Genomic DNA, 25,424 nt, shown 5'->3' with positions numbered 1-25,424 from the left:
TGGTGCTGGGGCCTGGTTAGCAGGCCTCAGCACACTTTCAATTGTAAACATAGCATCAGCAAAGGCAAAAAGTCAGGGGGCAACCATGCCAAGGAGGCATTTCCTTACAAGTTTCATGGAGGAATTAAAGGATCTTCCTCAGCAAGAAGACCAGCCTCTAGGGGTAGCTTCGAGTCAGGAAGTTCACATCAAGGCTTCAACAGTGGCACACAAGCCACTTCCTCACAACAAAACTGGCAGTACCAGTAACAAAGGAGAAATTCCTTTCGGGGACGAGCTACAGAAAGAGGACAGCTAGCTAGAGGAGGTTCAACTCCGGCAAACAACTGACTGCACTACAGCCACAATAATATAACAAATACCATCTGTGAAAGAAAACAGCAAAAAATCATGGTACCTTCAAAACACCAGTGGGTGGAAGATTGCAAACATTTCTTCGGGAGTCGAGGAAAATATCTTCAGACAAATGGGTTATAAACGCAATAGAATTTGAGTATTGCATACAACTAATCATATTCCCTTCAGCAAAGGGTCCAAAGAAAAAGATTAATTCAAAGGAGGAAACAAATAGACTTCTCAAGGAGGTCGAGAAACTGTTAATAAATCAAGCAATAGAATTGGTGTCAAAGCAAGAAATGAGCAAGGGAAATTATTCCACATATTTTCTAATACCAAAAGTGGATAGATCCAAAGGAATCCAAGATGGCGGCCGGATTCCCTGGCTGATCGTCCCTACCGCTCTAGCCCATCCCCAGACCACACGCGGCTCTCGCTCACCCGCGGATGCCGCGGACGCTGGGCGCCGGCAGCACGGACTGCTGCGGGCGCTTTTCGGCTTTCTGGTGGTCCCTGCCAGGATCGGGGCCGCAACGGCAGGCACCGGTGGGCTCCGCAAGAATATGCGAGCGTGACGCTCGCTCCAGACCCGCGCTCTTACCCCTCTCGGCTAAGCGCGATTCCCGACGCTTCCTGGCAATATTAGTTGGTGTTTGGGGCGTGTGGGACGCTCGGATGGCGCCGAAGATAAACAGGACCCCTCGCTCCTTACGGGCACGGCAGAACCAAGACCCAGGAGGAACCAGAAAGGATAAAAAGCTACCGGTCCCCGGATCAAAGGAGCACAGAAATCTTCAAGTGAAAGGGGGCCCGCACAAAACAACCGACATGGAAAAAGACGCAAGGTACTCTGTTCCAACAATGTTTTCTAGCGTGATGCGGCCTAAGCAAAGGTCCACGGAAAAGGCAGCTTGTGATGCGCAACCAAACGTGTTAGGAGTCAATGATGAGCATGTACCTGTTGCATTTACATCTCCTGAAGCATTCACTCCTATGTTCGATGCAGGGGGGAGGGAGCCACCCTGTCAGGAGACCGCCAGTACAAGCCCAGGAAATAGCGGGGAGGGGGTGGCCCTCCCCCCAATGGGGTGTGCGAAGCTATCCGAGCAGGAACTTAAGGAATCAAATCAGAGGTCTCAGGAATCCATTCCAGTGAAATGTGTAGTACAATCTAGTCCATCAAGCTGCAAGTTAAATTTGCAACAAATTGACGATATGGCTAAGTCCTCAACGATATATGAGACTACCCCCGCAGCTCCTGCCCAGAGGTGAAAAGAGGCGAAACCAACAAACACCGATCAGGGGCCATTTGATACAGCAGAGAGTTTTTTTTCTCTCTCTGATCAGTCTAAAGACTCAGATTTGGACGAAGAAATTCCTTTAACAGATTCAGATATCGAGAGTAGCTCTGCTGCAAGTATCTGGGTATCGAACTACTTAACATGCAGAAGAAAATCAGCTGAGCAAACTGAAGCCAGGAGCAGCTCAGGGGCCAAGCTTAGGAGAGACCCGATCAAGCCTCAAGAGGAGGATGGTGAAATGCAGTGGGATTATACGGCCACCCAACAGGCCTTTCCGAAAAGGGATTCGGCCTGTAGTACTCCGGTGCCCCCCCCCACGGGCGACCTTCCAGAACCTCCTTCTTTGGATCTTATCTACAGGACAATGGTTCAGAATCATGAACAGACTCAGAGGGAGAGCAGGAAAATGAAAGCAGCTAGCAGACAGCTACAACTATCTATTAAAAAAGTGGTCAAATCCTGCCAGGATATTGGTGTACGCATCGCCACCATGGAGACTCGAACGGAGGAGCTGGAAATCGAAGTTAAAGCAGCAACAGCACAGACGACGACACAGGGGCAGCAGATCTCGGATATTCAATGGAAACTGGAAGATGCTGAAAACCCTGCGCGTCTAAAAGTTGTCTACAAAACAACTACAAGATTTTTTCTTTCAGAAATTAAGGCGGGGGAATATGTACAGCAGTTGAAAACTGGTCAAGTGCAGGGGGTACGGGAGAAGGGGGGGGGAGGGACTGCCGTGAATAGTTGTTTATATGTAAATGTATGTGATACTGATTGGGGTGTTTTTTTGTTTTTTTTGAACATCTATCGGTTAAGGGTTTTTGATCGGGAGGGTGAAGATGAGGGGCCGCGTGTATTGATTGGCAAGCCATAAGTGTGTGAAGGTGTTTTACGTATGGGTGGGCTAACGGGACTGGCAATTACCATCTTACAGGCTCAGAAGCCTGGCGATTCCATTTGTAGGGGTAAGGGTTGGGGGGTGGGTTAGAGGAGGGTGCGGGGGTCACAGGGACAAAAAGGATAATGGGACACGCAGCAGGGGGTGCGGGGATGGCTCTTATCAGTGGAAAAGGTGTCAGGGTGTGAAAGCAGCAAAGTCAAACAAGGCATACAGGGGAACTGGAAGGATCAGCATCCATAAAAATGGGACAGCAAAGTGAAATACGTATCGCCACAGTGAATGTTTGTGGGCTCAATAATAACAAGAAGCGGCAGTTTGTAGGAGAGGTTTTCAAGTCATGGAATGTCAATATTATTTGTATGCAGGAAACACATATTCCAGGTACACAAAAGCAGCTAATGGAGTTTTATGGGTGGAAGCTAGCGGTTTTTACACGACAACACACAACCACTAGAGGTTTAGCGATATTAACTCGGATCAGTTCTCTGGTTATACATAAACAATTTGCTGATAATCTTGGCAGGCTTGCTCTGTTGGAATGCTCGGCTAAGGGACTAAGGTTCACTCTATGTTCTATTTATGGATCTAACACAGATGATCCAGAGATACTGGATTGGCTTAATTTAGAACTTACGAATTGGGCAACACCTATCATAATGTGTGGAGATTTCAATATACATTTAGATAGTAAAGAACCCATTCAGGAACAAACACTCTATCTGGGTAGAAAAAACAAAGTTTTTAGGGCACTTCAGTCATTGGCCATTAATCATGGCTTGATCGACGTCTGGCAGTTGTGTTGCCCGCAGGATTCAGGGTCCACCTTTTTCTCTGCTCCGCATAAGAAATTAGTCAGGTTAGACTACTTTTTTGTGACAGCCTCTCTACAAAACCAAATAGGGGTCAATAGACTTCCTAGAATTATATCAGACCACAACCCATTGGTTTTGGCTTTGGAGACAGGGAGAAAGGGCCCGCAGCCGAGATCTTGGACATTTGATAGGACACTATTAGCTGATCCAGTGTATATCCATAAAATGAAGGAATGGATCCCAGAATTTAAGATAAATCAGGGTTCTGCTTCTTGTCAGATAGTTTGGGATACTTTTAAAGCTGCTGTCAGAGGAGAAACCCTGAGCTATGGGTTAAGAAAGGAGAAAATACGCACGGATCAGCTAAAATTAGTTCAGACAAAGCTGGTTAAAGCTGAGCAGCGACTAGGGGAAGTGATCCGCAGTGGAGTAGATATTTCAGACATTCTGTGCGATGTGAATATCATTAAGGCAGAAGCCGCCAAGATTTTCATGGATAAGGCTGCTGCAACATTTTTAGTATACCGTCAGAAATGCTATGAGTAAAGCGGGAAAGTGGGCCAACAGCTGGCCTTAAGAATAAGACAAAAGCAGGTATTTGGGAGTATTAAAAGCTTAGTGAATGAAGAAGGGCGGATGGTACACAACGATCCTGAGATTATGGAAGTCTTTAGACAATTCTATCAAAAATTATATACCCAGGAAGAACAGCCCCAAGAAGAGGAAGGGATCGATGCCGCGGGCAATGAGATATCAGGTCAGTTAAGAGAGGAAGATAAGGCAGCTTTAGAAGCACCTATGACACTGGAGGAATTGGATGTAGCAACTCGTGCCTTGGCTAGTGGGAAGGCGGCAGGGGGGGATCTAATGCCACTAGAATTCTATAAAGTTTTTTTGTGGAGATATGTAAACAGCTACTTAATTTATTTATTGAAGTACAAGCAGGGGCTCCTCAACCGGCCTCCTGGGGGGAGGCTAAGATAGTAGTTTTTTTGAAAAAGGACAAGGAACCCACTCAGCCTGGTTCATATCGCCCAATTTCTTTAATTACCAGCGATGCCAAAATCTACGCTAAAATACTTGCTAGCCGCTTGAGTTTGGTAATCTCAGGCTTAGTATCTCCATGGCAGCATGGCTTCATCCCGGGGAAAAGCACGGCAGATCATATAAGACGAGTTATTACGTTACTTGATGTTAGTGCAATAGCCAGGCTTCCCATGGCAGTAATCTTGTTAGACGCGGAAAAAGCCTTCGATCGGGTCCATTGGCCCTTTTTATGGTCTGTCCTGCGTAAAAATAACATCGGTCCCGGGTTTGTCAAGGCAATTCAACAGCTTTACCAAAACCCAACGGCTACGATACAAGTTGCCGGGCTAAAGTCGTCCTCAATCAATATTCAGAGAGGCACGCGACAAGGGTGCCCGTGTTCACCACTGCTTTTTGCGCTATATATTGATCCCTTGATCAGGAAAATGATCCGGAATGGTCGGATCATGCCAGTCTCATTGAAAGGGGGGTGTACTAAGATTTTAGCATATGCAGACGATATCGCGGTGGTGACCACGGACCCCAGGACTGCTATATGGGAAATAGAGCAGGAAGCCCTGCAGTTTGGGAAAAGATCTGGTTATTTGCTGAACAAGATTAAATGCCAAATATTGGTGAATGAATCAGTAGATTTTAAGGACGAGCGGGTGCTGACACAGGTACAATATTTAGGTGTTAAACTTACAGCAAACCTTTACGAAGTGGTGAAAATAAACATGGGCCCAATTTTAACAAAGACTAGGAAAGATCTCGCTCGCATTAACAATCTACACTTGTCACTCATGGGACGCTGTAATGTGATAAAAATTGTGTTTCTACCCAAAATACTCTACCTCTTTAGAACAATCCCCCTAGAGATTGGGCAAGATTGGTTTAAATTAATAGAGGGATTGGTTAATAGCTTCATTTGGTCCTATACAAAGCCGCGCCGGGCTTTCCATTATATGACTCTCCCAAGAGAGCAAGGGGGGTGGGCACTTCCCAATTTTAAACTTTATTATTTGGCAGCAGTGCTTCAGTATGCACAGATACTTTATGTTACGGATAGACCCGGGCAAGATGCTCTCCCTTCGATATATACCCTGATTCTGGGCAAAGAAGCAGACGCAGTCTTCCTGCGGATTCTGGAACCCAGCTACTATAAAAAGGTTAAATTTAAGGTAATTTATGCTGCATTTAAGGCATGGACCCAGGTTAAGTGCAAGATAGGTATAGGACGAATCTGCCACTACACTCCCTTGTGGATTACCCCCACGCTTCCAGCAGTATTTAAAGACCACTATTGCTTGAGGTGGAGTAATCGGGGTATTCACAAAGTCGGGGACTTGTTTCACTCTGGCAGCCACCTCAAATCTTTTGAGGAACTGAGTGCGGAATTTGCGCTGGAAAAAATAGACTTTTTAAAATTTTTACAGATTAGAGCCTTTTTACTAACTAGTATGATCCAAGGTTGGCACACGGATAAGATTAAGCTAATGGAAGTCTCACGACACCCCACTAGCTGCGGTATTAAAAATCTGTATCCACTGCTTTTAAATTCTATACAAGATGACCTGGCGACATTGGTTAAAAAATGGGAAGCACGGGTTGGAGCTAAAGAGACAGAGGTTTGTGAGTCTATGGAAATGGCACGGACGGTTTTAGTGTCTGCTGGCCCGCAAGCTCAACACTTTATGGTATTGTATAATTTATATTATACACCTGCTAAGATTGCGAGCTGGGGCAAAACGGCGGGAATTATGTGTCCACGATGCGGTTGCCCGAAAGCAGATCTCTGTCATATGTTCTTTCAGTGTGTAAAACTGGGAAGTTTGATTACTGGGATATCCGATATATTGAAGAAAATCTTGAAACAGTCTATCTATCTGACACCTCAAATGGTTTTACTGGGAGTTGATCATTCAGTCTGCAATAGTCGAGATAGATACTTTCTGTTCATAGCAATGTCAGTATTTCGTAACTGCATAGCATCTCTGTGGCGTGATGTTGATCCCCCACGGTTCAATCAATGGTTTTCACAACTCTTATCTATGTATCACCTGGAGAATACTAATAATGTGATACACTGTTCCTGAGAAAAAACCAGGGGACTGTAAGGCAAGTGCTATGGGATCCTATTAGTTAGGAGCACGAGTCCTCACACACCCAGTTGGGTGTCATGCTTCATCATCGGACAGGCTCCTCGTCAGACTGGCGCTGCAATGTCTGACGGGCACCACCCAACGGGGGGCTCTTTGCCGGAGATCTTTTCTCGATGATGCCACACTCACCCTCAAAAAAATCAAGGGGAAGACACCGAGGAGGGTTGAAAACGGAAATTAAAATTGGTTCAGAACCCTAACTGTATGATTAACTTTATTCTATTTGTATAGGGTAGAGGCCAAGATTAAAATATTCGTCACAAGAGTGGGACAGAGATAATGATCAACCACTCTCTGACTATCTGTCTTGTAATGGGGGGTCAGGAAATTACAAAACCCACCTCAAGAATTGGGTCGACATGTTTCGCGTCTCAGCGGTCCACATGGATCCAATGACGCTTCCTCAGGACCTAGTATAAAGAAACTCCTCCTACTAAAAGCTGAGTAAGCTATTAACATATCAAATCTGACAGTCAAGAAAAGGTAGGTAACGTCAGTCACTTACATCAGTCCATTATGACCATAGATTTAATGCCTATTCGTCGCCCTGGAAAAAATCAGTACATCAATTATTAATTGAAATTAAAGCAAAACGTGAGATGAACTGTGTGGCAAACGGTGAGAGTGTTGGTGATTACACACCCATGCCATATTAATACGATAAAGTTATATCTGCTTACCCTCCTAATTTAAGTAAGGGCTTCCTGGGATCACGCAAGCTTACAGCCAGGATCACATAGCACACTAATTGTTGGTTACTTAAAGAGAAAACGAAGTTAGAAAATAAATAACAATGTTAACAATAGTGTCACAAAGAAACTCCGTTCCCTCAGCTTTTAAAAGAGCAAAGTGACAAACCCAATGGAGAGTCTACAATAAATTTTACAGACGTTGTGAAACATAACAACTCTAGTACACTGAAAAACGTTAAAACAAGCATCATGAACAGTAATGACAGAGGGGTAGTAGCACCTCTTGTCCAACATCAGTGATCCTACTCTAGTCAAATAGCAGAAAAGTTCATTAAGGGCGATCGTAAGCCTGGAGTTAATTAGGGTGTGCTGGTTATAACAATTAAAAACCGCAGTCCCCAAATGTCAAAAAAACAATTAGTGCCTGTCAATTTTGTTGCATATTACAATTCTCACGAGATGCCGAGTAGCATAAAACTAGTAGACGGGGCCCGGAGGGCGTGCTAACTCCATACTTGTTTAGGTCATAAAAAAGATATGCCGAAATAAGTCGGAAGCCGTCTAACGTGCACTTACTTCTAGGTATCCGGCTGGGGGTGGTTGCACCTACCCTTGGTCGCGCTCCCGAAGGTAAATGGGAGACGCGTACCAAGCGGAATAAACCCAATACGGCCGGAAACGGTGATCGAGGGCCGGTGTGCGTGTTGCTAGGTGACGCGAGAGCGTCCCACGCACGGCCTTCGTAGTAGCTAAACATAGAAGATGGGCTCAAAGTATTGCAGGCTCACGCTGGAGGTAGACAGTGGTGGCCATCTTTGAATGCATCATCTAAAATGTTAGTCAATCCACAAACTGCTCATGACGGTTGGCACCGCTGGCTCCACTATCAGCAGGAGGCGAAGAGCGTTAACTTGTAGTGTTTTTTAAGGTGTTAGTTGATCCTATCACTAATCATAGAGCTAACGGGGGTCGTTTTTTTATAGTAGATTAGAGTGGTCACACGGCCATTCATACACTATAGTGAGTCCCCAGTGACAGACTAAGTATTGATAACCACATCATTGGGGGAAGCTTGTCCATGGGATGTCATCATTTAGTCCCTTGCGATGAGTCCCTAGTTTGAATACCCAGCGCTGCTCTAGTTCAAAAAGGGATTCAGTACTATTTTGGGTGCATGTTTGTAGTACGACCCACCACATATCATCTGGGCTGTGTTGTACCTCAATGAAATGAATACTCAGTTTCGTCGAGGTACGGCCACAACGGATATTGCTGCGGTGCTCATTGATTCTTATTCTGACCGCTCTGGTGGTTATCCCTACATATTGTAAGCCACAAGGGCAAGTAATCAAATACACACAATTCTTAGTGTTGCAGTTGGTATGTTTAAGTAGTCGCCAATTTCCAATAGGTGCTAAATCTAAAGCTTCTATCCGTCTAGTGAGTGCACATACGTTGCAGTTGCCACAAGGGTAATGTCCACTAACTGGTGGTAAGTCCCAGAGGGTCCTCTGTCTAGTTGGCAATGACTGTGGTCTGGGTCGTGTATGGATCAAGATATCTTTCAAGTTGGTAGTCCTTTTGAAAGCAAATAAAGGCTTGGAGAAGTCCTCCCCGCCACTGCAGAGAATATCCCATCTATTATTGATGATTTTCTTAATAGTATTAGACAATGGTGTGAAGGTGGTGACACAGGTTAATTTACTTGTCGGACCTCTAGGGGCCGTATGAAGTAGTGACTCTCTGTCACTATACTTGGCTCGTTTATAAGCGGTGTTGACCACTCTGGTAGGATAATGGCGGTCACATAATTTGCGTTTTAATTCTGTGGCTTGTATGTCGAAAGCCTGGATGTTACTGCAATTGCGGCGTAGCCGCAAGAACTGGCCATAGGGTAAATTATCTCTGAGTGCTTTGGGATGGTAGCTGTCATATAATAATAAACTGTTACGGTCTGTGGTTTTTTGATATGTACAAGTCTTCAGTATACCCCCTTCAATGCTGATCACCAGATCCAAGAAGGGGATCGTGGTGGTTGAGACCGAGGAGGTAAAATGCAAAAAGGGATCCAAATTATTGACCCAAGTGGTGAAGGCTGTTACCTCGTCAATGGGGCCCTGCCAGACGACCAAGATGTTGTCAATATAACGGCGCCATAATTTAATGTTGTCAAAGTAGGGGTTAGAGTCAGGTAGTATGAATCGTTTTTCAAAATCATACATGTAGAGACATGCTAGACTGGGAGCGAAGGTGCTACCCATCACCTGGAGAATAGCCTGTATGAACTAAAAGGAGCAGCGGCCTGTAAAAGATTCACTAGAGCTTGGGCACCTCTCTCCGTATGGCTCTTGGGCCCCTAGAATGTGCTGACTATATAAGTAAATTTATGAGATTCCTAAGAGTAGAAACCATTATCATTGACTCTTGTTCAGAATGTTTGCTTCACCTGTACGACAATATTGATGTATTTATGCTTCTTTTTTTTTGCTTTTTTTTCCTCTTTATTATTGCAAACATGTAACCCGCTGCGTGTCCTTAAAAAAAAAAAAAAAAAAGTGGATAGATCCTCCTGCACCCAATCCTAGATCTCAGGTTTATCAACAAGTTCATAAAGAGACAAAATTTCAAGATGACCACTCTGCAGGAAGTTAATCCACAATTGCAAAAAGGAGATTTTATGGCTAGTATAGACTTAAAGGATGTTTAACTGCATATCTTAATGAATGTAAAGCACAAAAAATATATAAGCTTTGTGTAAAAAAACAAAAAAACATTATCAATTCAAAGTACTATCCTCCGGAATAAAAACATTATTTCTATGGTGCCTGAGGACCAAGCACAACTCAATCATTCGATAAATGCAGCTTCATTTTGAAGGTGGCTATTGTCCTGAGCAACAAAAGTTAGTGCTCGTATTGAGCAATAATAAACATATAAAGCATGGGTGAAAAGTACTGATTTGAGAAATATGTAATTTCAAATGCCATTCTTTTTCCTAGAATCGGGTATGTTTCATTTGATGATACAAAGTGAAATGCAGTATGTATAGCGAGTCTTCAGAAATTTTAGTCAATGTTATTTTCCACAGTACTATCAATCATTTTTGTTTCTTGTGTAGGAAATGATTGCCTTCCAAACTGACAAGTCCATTGACGTTCGCAAGTTTGTGATTGGCTTCATAGAAGAGGCTTGGTAAGTGTCATCATCCTATTTCATCTTTCTGCTTTCCCAGTCCTTTAACATTCCTTACATCAATTTCCTCATTAAATGTCACTCTGGCTACCTTTGTGATTCTTCCTAAAACGTAGCCAGACTTTACCAAATATTGGGCTGTATTGCTTACCAATGTTTAACACTCGACAACAGGGTTCCTTCTGCATGTGCTACACCTTCTTCCTCTTTAACACTGAAGTATGACAACTGAGAACATAACCAGTTATCCATGTTACTGTGACTGAACTGGTGACAACAATTCTGCCAGTTAATTATCAGAAGTACATTTCTGCTACCTTTGTAGAGAGATTCACAATCTGACTCGATTCAGATGCCCCATAAGCACCAAGTCTCTGTTCCAGAAGCAACTGAGAATGAACTCTCCAAGTATCATCCTGCTGTTGAAGCTGTTCAACATCTGAAATTGACATTCACGTTCATTCTCGAATCACCATACCAACATAAGGGCCAATCCCCAGCACTACATAGGAATGAACTTGGATGTTGTTACCTAGTTTAAGATGGTTTTGTGAATGGATTATACTATGACAGGACCCTGAGACCAGGGTTAATTAATGCTCTGAGGGTGCCAGTGAAGGCCAAATGCTGTTTGTTGGCTGAAGATATAGCACCTTATTTACTAGATACTGTTGCCTACTCTCAGATTCCCAATAATGTACCCAGGTGGGTAATGTTTTTCTGCAGTCTGTTTGGCTGACATTTTGTGATCCTCTTGGAAATGGATCTCACTTATTTAATAAAAAAAACAAAAACATTTTATTGGCATATTCTTAGACTGTAATAATACATTTGGTACAACGATTTGTTAAAGAGTACTTGTTGGGTGCAGCATTAACGTTGTATAGATACCAGGCTAAAATTGTCATAATGAACCCTGGCTGTGACAGTGGGGTATCTGCAACAAATTTAAAGCTAGAATAATGGCAACTCATGTGATTGCGAGTTGTTGCCCGATTGTTGGAATATGTCATGTCTGAATGTCAAAGAAAACCCAAGCGAAACAATAAGCAATGGAAAGTACCTCAAATGGGAGAGCTTACAAAATGTACCCTTATAAAATCCAGGTGGGCTCAGAAATTATGTGCCAGCAGAATTGGGGGAGGGGGATGGCTAAGCTTCGATGGCCCAGGGTAGGGAGTGAGGGAGGGGAGAGGTAACATTAGTACACTAGATGAGGTTTTGTATGTCAATGAACTGGTGTGACTCAGGGAGGAGGAAAGTGATTGAAATGGTATGGGGAATCCATAAGGTTTATAAGGGAGGGTGAGGTAGTGAGAATTACTATGAGAGGAGAGACCAGGGGATGGATGGATGGATCCATCTCTATCTCCATCTCCATCTCTCATTCTCCATATCTCCCCATCTCCCCCTCCATCTCTCTATCTCCTTCTCCATCTCTCCCTATCTCCTTCTCCATCTCCCCCTCCATCTTTCCCCCTCTCCCCATCCCCCCCTCTTACTCTCCCCGGTGGTCCTCTGTGCCTTTGTCCAGCTCACCAAGGCGCAGATCCACAGCTCAGTGCATGGGAAATGTGTTATCCCCCCCCCCCCCCCCATGTAATGGTGATTACTGTCTTTGCGAAAATTAGGGCTAGATCGAGGAAGCGAGTAGCCACCGTAGCTCTCTTGGTCCTCCTGTAAATGTCGAGGACCCCTGCCTCCCGAAAATCCACTTGTGGGATGCCAGTGACCATTGACCATTTGCATTTCCTCAGTCCATTAGGGTGGTAACTAGAGGCAATCCCAGAGGACATTTTGGAAGTCCACAGCTTCAGCCCTGCAGTGGGCGCAGGAAGCTGCAGACGTTTAGGTACATTTTGTGGTTACGTTCTAGGGAGAGGTATGCAGTATGTAATACATTTCCTTGGGTCTTGAATTTCAGGAAAGGAACTTTGGGTACCCTAGGGCTGGCTCCTATTCTTTCCCTTGTAGGTATCTACTACTGACTGTCTCCCAGGCATTCCAAGTGGACTGAAATAAATCTCTCTGAGGCCCAACAGGAGAAATGATTTGTCAAGGACTTGCTGTTGGCAAAACAACATAAATGTATTGCCAGAAGATGTAAAACGGCATCCCATTATTTAGTACCAGGGTTTAATGAGAGATTGTTAGCCTGCCCAAGGGGAGGTCCGACAATAGTCCCTGCATTATCTTTAAAAAGGGTGAGCTTTTTATTCTGTTTAATGAAAATATCCATGATGTAGAAGGATGGGTTACTGTACTCCTGATACCACATCCTAGGACTTCACTGAATGTATAAACTGCCTACTACCTCCTCTTAAAGTGTGACTTTGAAATTGACATTGAAATTGGTTAAGGATCCCACTGTTCCACTTTAATGAACTGAATCTAAATACCAATATAGGACTTTTTGAAGCATTGGAGCTGCTGTATACCTTAAAGATGCAATATTACATTTTCAGTGTTGTAAAGTGGCCACAATTACTTTTGTTTGACATTTTACTCAAATTATTACTTTTCAAATAATTTTTATATACATTTGTGTGTGTGCGCACATAATGGGTCCGTGTGTACAGAGAATTGAGTATTTCTATTATCAAGGATTCTACTCTGGGCTGGAGGTGGTGAGCGTGATCATTGTGGTGCACCTTAGTTGAAGATTTCCATAATAAACAATTAGGATTACAAGCAAGTAACTCTGCCATCTCCTACCTCCAGCAAGCGTGACAATGAACTACTGATGAAGCTTATTGCCAACCTCAACATGCTACTGCGAGATGAGAATGTGAACGTAGTGAAGAAAGCCATTCTAACCATGACTCAGCTCTACAAGGTGGCTCTACAGGTAAGTTGTCCCCTGTTGGCTCAGAGCCGTTAGCTGCCTATTTGCCTACTTAAGCATGCATGAGTAGGTTGCATGACACTTTTATTCTATTAATAAATGACCTTGCTTTTAAAAAAAAAAAATGTTTTCAAGTGAATACTGAATTATCGGTATGACAGATGGTACTATTTTACAACTCGTTTGACCAAATTTATTAATTCCAGGACCATGGAAATTTTAGTTATCTCTGCTAGTACATTTAACAGAAGCGACCACTATACATCCTGATATTGTCATAAAAAGAAATGTGCTGTAGTTGCACAGTTGAACATAGTTTACAAATGTATTCTCTTTCAGACTGGCCTGTCTTTCTGGTGCAGCCAAAACCTTTTTTCATTCTAATGCTCTGTTGCAGTCTTTTGAGCCACGTCTAAGTCTTTTGGCCACATAAAGAGAAGTGAAGACTCCTTGGAGGGGAAAAAAAACTGTTTGAGGCATGTGTGCTGTAGATACACATGCTTAGCATATTCCAACCATCTAGTGTTGGGTTCAGATGTATGGAAGTTGTTTTTCTTGGAAGAGTGTCTTTTGAGTCACAAGGTAGGGTGACTCCTCCTCTTGGTAGTAATGCATATGGTCATCAACTCCATTGTTGGATTGTTTTTCCCATGGTGGGTGAGGATGAAATGTGAAGCATAGCGTAGTATAGTGAGATGTCCATGCTAAATGAATGTGTGATAACTTCTGTTGACTAGTTCAGACGTGTGCTCCTCTGCTCCGGTTCAACAGTAATACCTGTTCTCTGTCTGTATTGTTTCAATCGTGGTCCTTTCTCAGTCTCTCTCATTATTTTGTCAACTTTGTTGGGGTGACGCTCGCTGACTGCGGCCTCACGTTGGACATCGCCCTTCGGGATGCACCTTACTTCTCTGGCGTTCCTTCCCGTACCATGTCCACTCGGTGATGGACCAGACACCTTTTTGATTCTGTCCCCTGTCACACTAGGGATCCGCACCCCAACCTCCACCAGGTGTGTAACCTGTACCTCTCCCCTGAGCATGACGAGGCTAGTTCCGAGATCTGACTATCTTTTAGGTCAGGAAGACTCTTCGTGATTGTCAGATCATTGGAAACACCTCACCTCTTCAGGGAAGCGTACCATCAAGAAGAGATGCAGGCATCGGTGATGGCTGCAGATGAATGGACTTTCTCCCCTGACGATAGCTCCAGGTCCGAGATCAAAATGCAGGATCTCACACCAGGTCAACAAGTTATGAGTACTTTTCCCCCTAACACCCCCCCACCACCACCACCGCTGCCACCACCACCACCACCACCACACCACCTCTTCAGACAACTAGAAGGGGTCGACTTCCCATGTCAGACAGACCTAAAGCCATTGCTGAGCCACCACTGCCTTCAGGCCATGGTTGGCACCGACTATCTGTCTCAGATGCACCCAGCCTCAGCTCGGCGCTGAAAAAACTACCCAGGCTGCATACTTCCGAGCCCATCCCTCCTGCCTTGGAGTCGGGCACACCATTGGAGGTCAAACCCACTGCATTGAAACACTGCTTGATGTCCGCACTGCAAACAGCTGCTTTACAACTGGAAACACCCGCACCGAAATCCTCTGCGTCACAGCTGAAAACATTTCCATCTACCAAAGAAGCACACAGGTCGGAGCCTGTGGAACCTGTGCTTCAACGCTTACAGGAGGAAATTGACTAAAGGCAAAAGCACATTATGTTCCATTGCGATACTAGATGCATAATTGCTAGACCTCCACATAACTGTGCCCAGCTATCCAAGAGACAGCTGTCTTTCGAAGAGGCTTTGGCTGTTCCACTTCCACCAAAGCGCAGGAAAAAAAAACTGATCAAGGCCACATCATCCCAGCACCAGCTATGCCACACACACTCACCATCAGCTTCACCTGATGCCCCTGCGCCATATCGATCTGAGGGCTCACTTCACTAATGAGGGAGACTATTTCACTTTCCCACCACAGGATGATCCCTGGGACACATATGATGCAGAAGCAACTTCTGATACAGAACCTGATCTTTATCCCGCAAAACCCTCTTCCCCCGGATGATAGCACAACCAGCCACAACCTAATGGGTAGAGCAGCCATCTTTAAGGTGCAATTACACATATAGCCCATAGAGGATGATTTTTTTTTATTTATTCAGCACCCTATCCTCTACATAACATGTGGCACAAGACCGGGCTATGATCAAAGGCATGTGACAACACACCGTCAACATTTTCAACTAACCTGTTAGGTCTACAGTAATATTGCCATGGGTTGATGTAAAGAAATGGCTCCCTGTTGCAGTTACCCCCCACTTTTTGCCTGATACTGATGCTGACTTGACTGAGAAGTGGGCTGGGAACCTGCTAACCAGACCCCAGCACCAGTGTTCTTTTACCTAAAATATACCGTTGTCTCCACAATTGGCACAACCCTGGCACCTAGGTAAGTCCCTTGTAACTGGTACCCCTGGTACCAAGGGCTCTGATGCCAGGGAAGGTCTCGAAGGGCTGCAGCATGTCTTATGCCACCCTAGGGACCCCTCACTCTGCACAGACACATTGCTTGCCAGCTTGTGTGTGCTGGTGGGGAGAAAATGACTAAGTCGACATGGCACTCCCCTCAGGGTGCCATGCCAACCTCACACTGCCTGTGACATAGGTAAGTCACCCCTCTAGCAGGCCTCACAGCCCTAAGGCAGGGTGCACTATACCACAGGTGAGGGCATAGGTCTATGAGCACTATGCCCCTACAATGTCTAAGCAAAACCTTAGACATTGTAAGTGCAGGGTAGCCATAAGAGTATATGGTCTGGGAGTCTGTCAAAAACGAACTCCACAGCTCCATAATGGCTACACTGAATACTGGGAAGTTTGGTATCAAACTTCTCAGAATAAGAAACCCACACTGATGCCAGTGTTGGATTTATAAAAAAAAATGCACACAGAGGGCATCTTAGAGATACTCCCTGTATTTTACCCAATTGTTCAGTGCAGGACTGACTGGTCTGTGCCAGCCTGCTGCTGAGAGACGAGTTTCTGACCCCATGTGGTGAGGGCCTTTGTGCTCTCTGAGGACAGAAACAAAAGCCTGCTCTGGGTGGAGGTGCTTCACACCTCCCCCCTGCAGGAACTATAACACCTAGCAGTGAGCCTCAAAGGCTCAGGCTTCGTGTTACAATGCCCCAGGGCACTCCAGCTAGTTGAGATGCCCGCCCCCTGGACACAGCCCCCACTTTTGTTGGCAAGTCCAGGAGAGATAATGAGAAAAACAAGGAGTCGTCACTGGCCAGTCAGGACAGCCCCTAAGGTGTCCTGAGCTCAGGTGTCTCTGACTTTTAGAAATCCTCCATCTTGCAGATGGAGGATCCCCCCAATAGGATTAGGGATGTGCCCCCGTCCCCTCAAGGAGGAGGCACAAAGAGGGTGTAGCCACCCTCAGGGCTAGTAGCCATTGGCTACTAACCCCCCAGACCTAAACACACCCCTAAATCGAGTATTTAGGGGCTCCCAGAACACAGCAAGATAGGTTGCAGGAATCTAAGAAGAAGAGGACTGCTGAGCTGAAAAACCCTGCAGAGAAGACGGAGACACCAACTGCTTTGGCCCCAGCTCTACCGGCCTGTCTTCCCCCCCTTCTAAAGACCCTGCTCCAGCGACGTTTTCCACAGGGACCAGCGACCTCTGAAGCCTCAGAGGACTGCCCTGCATCTAGAAGGACCAAGAACTCCAGAGGACAGCGGCTCTGTTCACCAAAAACTGCAACTTTGCAACACAGAAGCAACTTTGAAACAACTTGCGTTTCCCGCCGGAAGCGTGAGACTTGACACTCTGCACCCGACGCCCCCGGCTCGACATGTGGAGAACAATCACTTCAGGGAGGACTCCCCGGCGACTGCGAGACCGTGAGTAGCCAGAGTTGACCCCCCTGATCCCCCACAGTGACGCCTGCAGAGGGAATCCCGAGGCTCCCCCTGACCGCGACTGCCTGCTTCAAAGACCCGACACCTGGTAAAGGCACTGCATCCGCAGCCCCCAGGACCTGAAGGATCCGACCTCCAGTGCAGGAGCGACCCCCAGGTGACCCTCTCCCAGGTGGTGGCTACCCCGAGGAGCCCCCCCCCTTGCCTGCCTGCATCGCTGAAGAGACCCCTTGGTCTCCCATTGAATCCTATTGCGAACCCGACGCTTATTTGCACACTGCACCCGGCCGCCCCTGTGCCGCTGAGGGTGTACTTTCTGTGTGGACTTGTGTCCCCCCGGTGCCCTACAAAACCCCCCTGGTCTGCCCTCCGAAGATGTGGGTACTTACCTGCTGGCAGACTGGAACCGGGGTACCCCCTTCTCTATTGAAGCCTATGCATTTTGGGCACCACTTTGACCTCTGCACCTGACCGGCCCGAGCTGCTGGTGTGGTAAATTTGGGGTTGCCCTGAACCCCCAACGGTGGGCTGCCTTGGACCCACTTTTGAACCCCGTAGGTGGTTTACTTACCTGCAAAAACTAACAAACACTTACCTCCCCCAGGAACTGTTGAAAATTGCACTGTCTAGTTTTAAAATAGCTATATGTCATTTGTGTGAACACTGTATATGCTATTTTGCTAATTCAAAGTTCCTAAAGTTCTTAAGTGAAGTACCTTTCCTTTTAAAGTATTACTTGTAAATCTTGAACCTGTGGTTCTTAAAATAAACTAAGAAAATATTTTTTTCTATACAAAAACCTATTGGCCTGGAATTGTCTCTGAGTGTGTGTTCCTCATTTATTGCCTGTGTGTGTTCAAGTGCTTAACACTACCCTCTGATAAGCCTACTGCTCGACCACACTACCACAAAATAGAGCATTAGAATTATCTCTTTTTGCCACCATCTTACCTCTAAGGGGAACCCTTGGACTCTGTGCATACTATTCCTTACTTTGAAATAGTGTATACAGAGCCAACTTCCTACAGTTGATTTAAAAAAAACATGTAAGGCATCTCCTAATTAACTCCTTTGCATCAAGGGTCAACTTCACCTGCACTCCTTAGTTTGTTGCAAAAGGGCCAACTTCCAAACATATGGTGAATACCCCTACCAGACAGAGTAAGATCATCGATGCAGCTGGAAGGAGGGTGATTGCTTATTTTGCCAATTACTGGCAGTTCAGTCGGCCTCCTTTCCAGATATGATAACGCTCACTGGGACGAGATGGAGGACATACTCCAACATCTTCCAGAGAAACATAACTAAAGAACTTCTCAGATAGCCTCTGAGAGTAGACCTATCTCCAACACAAACATCTGCTGCAACCCTGACACTGCTGATAACTGCAGCTAGAGGGATAAATTCTAGCGTCCTCTTAAGATAGCATGCTTGGCATCTGGTCTCATGGTATAAACCCGAGGTCCAACAGAACCTATTGGCACTCACATTTGAAGGGAAATTTCTATTTGGTCCTCAAGTTGACACCCTCCTTGAGAAGATAAAAAAAGGACAATGAGTCGGCTAAGGCTATGGGAGCATTACAAACACCATCACACCCCAGCTTCTTTGGACGCTTCTTTTACCATGGAGGTTCAAGGACCACCTCCTCTGAGACCCCCAATTCATACCAACGACCTCAAGCTAAACCACCTCACCTAGAGGCTTCTGCAGGGGTAACAACTCAGAGTAGAAGCAAAGGAAGATTTACAAAGCCATCTGCCACAACCACAAAACCCTGACTTCCCAGCCATTCCCCCCTGATCACACCCCTGTCGGGGTCATTTACAAGGGTTTTTTTTCCCTGCCTGGCGAAACATCTCTTCAGACCTTTGGATTTTGGATATTATCCAACATGGTTACTGTAGGAAGTTGGCCCTGTATACACTATTTCAAACTAAGAAATAGTGTGCACAGAGTCCAAGGGTTCCCCTTAGAGTTGAGATAGGAGCAAAAGTAGATAATTCTAATGCTCTATTTTGTGGTAGTGTGATCGAGCAGTAGGCTTATCAGAGGGTAGTGTTAAGCAATTGCTTTACACACACAGGTAATAAATGAGTAACACATACTCAGAGACAATTCCAGGCCACTAGGTTTTTATATAGAAAAATATATTTTCTTAGTTTATTTTAAGAACCACAGGGTCAAGATTTACAGTAAACACTTTAAAGGTAAGGTACTTCACTTAGATACTTTAGGAACTTTGAATAAAAGCAATATCATATACAGTCTTTGTAAAAATGGTAATAAGCTATTTTCAAAGTGGACACAGTGCAAAAATCAACAGTTCCTGCGGGAGGTAAGTAAAGGTTAGATTAGGAGGTAAGTAAAACACTTACAAATCTCAGTCCTGAGGCATAGGCAGCCCACCGTTGGGGGTTCAAGGCAACCCCAAAGTTACCACACCAGCAGCTCAGGGCCTGTCAGGTGCAGAGGTCAAAGGGGTGCCCAAAACACATAGGCGCCTAAGGAGAACAGGGCTGCGTCCTTGGGGGGCAGACCTGGGGGTTTTGTTAGAGCACTGGGGGGGGACACAAGTAGGCGCACCAAACACACCCTCAGCGGCACAGGGGCGGCCAGGTGCAGTGTGCAAAGCAGGCATCGGGTTTCAGGTAGGAAACAATGGATGGACCTGGGGGTGTCACTCTAGCGGTGCAGGTAGGCACGGGGGGCTTCGCGGGACAGAAACCACCTGGGCTAGGCAGAGGGTCGCCTGGGGTCACTCCTGTGCTGAGGTTTGGTTCCTTCAGGTCCTGGGGGCTGCGGGTGCAGTGTTGGTTCCAGGCATCCATCCCTTGTTACAGGCAGTCGCGGTCATAGGGAGCCTCTGGATTCTCTCTGCAGGCGTCGCTGTGGGGGCTCAGGATGGTCGTCCCTGGGTACTCACAGGTTCACAGTCGCCGGGGAGTCTTCCCTGAGTTGTTTGTTCTCCGGATCTCGAGCCGGGGGCATCTGGTGCAGAGTGTGAAGTCTCACGCTTCCAGTGGGAAACGTGCAGTCTTTGAAAGTTGCTTCTTTGTTGCAAAGAAGTCGCTGGTTTTGAACAGGGCCGCTGTTCACTGGAGTTTCTTGGTCCATTAGTCCAGGGCAGTCCTCTGAGGCTTCAGAGGTCGCTGGTCCCTGTCGGATGCGTCACTGGTGCAGGTTTTCGAAGTTGGAGAAAGGCCGGTAGGCTGGGGCCAAAGCAGTTGTCGTCTTCTTCCTACTCTGCAGGCTTGTAGGTCAGCAGCCCTTCTTGTTTCTTCAGGTTGCACAAATCTGATTTCCTGGGATCTGGGGTGCCCCTAAATACTTAATTTAGGGGTGTGTTTAGGTCTGGGAGGGCAGTAGGCAATGGCTACTGTCCTTGAGGGTGGCTACACCCTCTTTGTGCCTCCTCCCTGTGGGGAGCGGGGCACATCCCTAATCCTATTGGGGGAATCCTCCAAACTCAAGATGAAGGATTTCTAAAGGCAGGGGTCACCTCAGCTCAGGACACGTTACGGACTGTCCTGACTGGTGGATGACTCCTCCTTGTTTTTCTCATTATCTCCTCCAGCCTTGCTGCCAAATGTGGGGGCAGTGGCCAGAGGGGCGGGCATCTCACCTAGCTGTGATGCCCTGGGGCGCTGTAACAAAAGGGGTGAGCCTTTGAGGCTCACCACCAGGTGTTACAGTTCCTGCAGGGGGAGGTGTGAAGCACCTCCACCCAGTGCAGGATTTGTTCCTGGCCACAGAGTGACAAAGGCACTCTTCCCCCATGTGGCCAGCAACATGTCTGGTGTGTGGCAGGCTGGCAGAAACTGGTCAGCCTATACTAGAAGTCGGATTGGTATTCAGGGGGCATCTCTAAGATGCCCTCTGGGTGTATGTTACAATCAATTGCACACTGGCGTCAGTGTGCATTTATTGTGCTGAGAAGTTTGATAACAAACTTCCCGGTTTTCTGCATAGCCATTATGGAACTGTGGAGTTTGTGTTCGACAAACTCCCAGACCACATACTCTTATGGCTACCCTGCACTTACAATGTCTAAGGTTTTGCTTAGACACTATAGGGGCATAGTGCTCATGCACATATGCCCTCACCTTTGGTATCGTGCACCCTGCCATAGGGCTGTAAGGCCTGCTAGAGGGGTGACTTACCTATGCCACAGGCAGCGTGAGGTTGGCATGGCACTCTGAGGGGAGTGCCATGTCGAATTAGTCTTTTTCTCCCCACCGGCACACACAAGCTGTGAGGCAGTGTGCATGTGTTGAGTGAGGGGTCCGAGGGTGGCATACGACATGCTGCAGCCCTTAGAGACCTTCCCTGGCATCAGGGACCTTGGTACCAGGGGTACCAGTTACAAGGGATTTACCTGAGTGCTAGGGTTGTGCCAATTGTGGAGACAAAGGTACAGTTTAGGGAGAGAGCACTAGTGCTGGGGCCTGGTTAGCAGGGTCCCAGCACACTTTCAATCAAAACTTAGTATCAGCAAAGGCAAAAAGTTAGGGGGGAACTATGCCAAGGAGGCATTTCCTTAGTTATTGCTTGGAACGCACGTCCAAACCTCCCAACATTTCAACTCACAAACACTATTCCCACAACATCAGCAGCGGCTCAGAAGTTCAAGCACTCCTCAGAAAAGGAGCTATAGAACCTGTTTCACTCCACCAGCAAGGCACAGGAGTCTATTCATTTCACTTCCTTATTCCTAAAAAATATGGGACCTTAAGAGCAATCTTGGACCTCAGAGTCCTAAACGAGTACATTCTTTCAGAACACTTTTACATGGTCACTCTTCAAGATGTCATCCATTTATTACAGCATGCCGAGTTCATGGCCGCACTCCACCTCAAGGAATGCTATTTTCATCACATTACTGTTCACTCTGCACATCACTAATATCTCAGATTTGTAATAAACCATCAGCATTTCCAATTGAAAGTACTCTCCTTCAGGGCCATTGCTGCCCCCAGGGGCTTCATCAATCGTCTTGTAGTAGTTGCTACTCCCCTGCGCAGGTAAAACCTACACATCTTTCCATATCTAGATGTCTGGCTCAACAAAAATGCAACTCGTTAAAAGTGCTTTCGACACACTAAGGTCACCATAAACCTACTTTACCAACTAGGCTTTACAGTCATTGCAGTAAAATCCCACCTAGGAGCAATTATCAACTCGCAACTTGGAATAGCTAACCCCAGTACTGCCAAGGTACAATGCTTCCAGACACTCATCCCCCAATTTCAGCCAGGTCAGCCAGTAACGGGGAGGCAGTAATGCGTCTCCTCGGTTTGATAGCTTCAAGTATAGCCATAGTACCTCATGTCAGACTGAACACTGGAAGATCTAGTGTTGGTCGGCCGTCAAGCTTGCCACTCTCTCCAGGGGTGCAACACCAAAAACCTTTTAAAAGGATGGCCTTTCCTAGGCCCAGTTCTGCAGAGAAAAAACTGGGCGCCTCCCTCACAGGATAGGGAGCGCATTTCCAAAACCTAACAGTTCAAGGTCACTGGGCACCCACTTAGAGATATTTCCACCTTAGTCACCTGGAGTTGCTAGCCGTTAACCTAGCGCTGAAACCTTCCCCCCTCATCTGATTCTCAAGGTAGTCCTGATCAGAGCGAACAACGTGCCAGTCATGTATTATCTCCAAAAGCAAGGGGGCACCAAGTCTCCTCAGCTTTATCATTTAGCCCAGACCATTTGGAGGTGCCCCCCAGTTACAACATTCTTTAATCATTCCACTTAGTGTGCCACCAGCTCCTACGTGGTACTTAAATATTGTATTAACAAGATTGATTCTCCCCAGTTGTTATCCTGGAAAGTAACATTCCTAGTCACTATCACTTCCCTCAGTTGGGTCAGTGACCTTCAGCAATTGACTTTAGAAGATCTTCCAATTAGGTAGAGATCTAAATCTTTCAAGGGTGGTCTTCCAGTTCCAACTTAATCTATTGAAGGCCCTGTTTTTTCCCAACCTGACTCAGTTGCAGAAAGGGCTCTACATGCATTAAACGTAAAATGAGCTCTTGTGCATTATATTGAGAGGACTAAATCATTAAGGAAAACACAACAATTATTTGTTGCTTTCTCAACACCACACAAAGAAAGAGCCATTTCTAAATTAGTCATTGCATAGTGGTTGTTAAATGCATCCAAGCATGCTCTGCTAAAGCTAAAAACTTTATATATATATATATATATATATATATATATATATATATATATATATATATATATATATATATATATATATATATATATATATATGTTCGATGGCATGTGTAGCTGCAGATACACATGCTGTGCACATCCCGCCATCTGGTGTTGGGCTCGGAGTGTTACAAGTTGTTTTTCTTCGAAGAAGTCTTTTCGAGTCACGAGACCGAGGGACTCCTCCCATTTCGACTCCATTGCGCATGGGCGTCGACTCCATCTTAGATTGTTTTTTTTCCGCCATCGGGTTCGGACGTGTTCCTTTTCGCTCCGTGTTTCAGGGCGGAAAGTTAGTTAGAATCTCGGGAAAAACGTCGGTATTGTTTGCGTTCGGTATCGGGTTAGTTACAACAGATCGACACCGAATTTAGAAGAGTTCCAGTGGCCCTTCGGGGTTTTTTCGATCCCCCGTCGGGGCCTGGTCGGCCCGGCCACGTGTGAATTCAAGGCTGATGGAACTGACCCCATTCCGCTTCTGTCCAAAATGCCATAACAAGTATCCGTATACGGATCAGCATCTGGTCTGTAACTTGTGCTTGTCCCCAGAGCACAAGGAAGATACTTGTGAGGCCTGTCGAGCGTTTCGGTCCAGAAAGACGTTAAGAGACCGAAGAGCCAGAAGACTGCAGATGGCGTTGACGCCGACAGAACAAGAGCGTTTCGAGGAAGAAGAGGAAGCTTTCTCTATCCAAGAGTCGGACTCGGAAGAGCTCGAGGCCGAAAAAACGCCGAAAACCGTGAGTAAGACGTCGAAACATAAGACTCATGAGAAGTCAACAAAAGCCCAGGGGACGCCACAGCCAACAGGCCATGGCTTAACCCAAACAAGCGGTGACCGAGCCAAGGCACCGAAAAAGGGCACGCTGGTGTCGAAGTCATCCGACTCCGGTCCTGATACCGCCACAAAGCAATCTCGGAACCGAGAGATCGGCTCTGAGAAATTTCGGCACCGTCACAGCGGCACCGAACAAATTCGACATCGAGACACCACCACGCCGAAAATTACAAAGGTTTCTTCGGAGCCTAAAAAGACCTCCGAAAAAGTTTCGGTTCCGAAACATCCAGCCTCGGAGCCGAAAACAGGTTCCTATACAGAGGAACAAGGATTGGCCTCCCAAATGAAAAAACATAGATTTGGAGAGGAACTTCAAGCTGTAGAGCCAGACTATACTCAAAGGAGGCTCCACATTCATCAAGACACAGGGAAGATAACCACTCTTCCTCCAATTAAAATAAAAAGGAAACTTGCCTTTCACGAAAAGGACAAGGAGCCACAGGCAAAGGTGGCAAAGAAAACAACTCCACCACCTTCTCCACCACCATCAGTGCACACATCACCAGTAGCAACTCCTCCACTGATGCACTCCCCGACTCATACTGCCATGAGTCAAGATGATCCCGATGCATGGGACCTTTACGATGCTCCAGTATCGGACAACAGCCCAGACTCGTACCCTACCAGGCCGTCCCCTCCTGAGGACAGTACATCTTATACACAGGTGATCGCAAGGGCAGCTGCTTTCCATAACGTCACCTTGCATTCAGAACCAATTGAGGATGACTTCTTGTTTAACACGCCAACCTCCACTCATAGCCAGTACCAAAGACTACCTATGCTCCCAGGAATGCTAAAACATTCATAACAAATTTTTCAGGATCCTGTTAAAGGCCGAGCCATAACTCCAAGAGTGGAGAAAAAGTACAAGCCACCGCCAACAGATCCCGTCTATATTACAACGCAGTTAACTCCAGACTCAGTAGTTGTTGGGGCAGCTCGTAAGAGAGCAAACTCTCATACCTCGGGAGACGCACCACCTCCAGACAAAGAGAGTCGCAAATTTGATGCTGCGGGCAAAAGGGTTGCAGCACAAGAAGAAAACAATGGCGCATTGCCAATTCACAAGCGCTTTTGGCAAGATATGACAGAGCTCACTGGGATGAGATGCAACATTTGATAGAACACTCACCCAAGGAGTTCCAAAAAAGAGCAC

The 25,424-nt window shown here is 46.1% G+C and overlaps 1 protein-coding gene across 5 annotated transcripts in view; it reads left to right on the top strand.

The window, feature by feature from the left end:
* The window catches only part of SYMPK (symplekin scaffold protein), a 1,084,618-nt gene that overhangs the window by 139,178 nt on the left and 920,016 nt on the right, over positions 1 to 25,424 (top strand). For all 5 annotated transcript variants that reach the window (XM_069207742.1, XM_069207740.1, XM_069207741.1 and 2 more), the window contains 2 exons: positions 10,352 to 10,425; positions 13,147 to 13,273. In XM_069207742.1, coding sequence (XP_069063843.1) covers positions 10,352 to 10,425; positions 13,147 to 13,273 — 201 coding nt within the window. The remainder of the gene's footprint in view (positions 1 to 10,351; positions 10,426 to 13,146; positions 13,274 to 25,424) is intronic.

Source organism: Pleurodeles waltl, chromosome 9, assembly GCF_031143425.1.
Source record: "Pleurodeles waltl isolate 20211129_DDA chromosome 9, aPleWal1.hap1.20221129, whole genome shotgun sequence".
Classification (NCBI taxonomy): domain Eukaryota; kingdom Metazoa; phylum Chordata; class Amphibia; order Caudata; family Salamandridae; genus Pleurodeles; species Pleurodeles waltl.
This window is presented reverse-complemented; position numbering and strand designations above follow the sequence as displayed.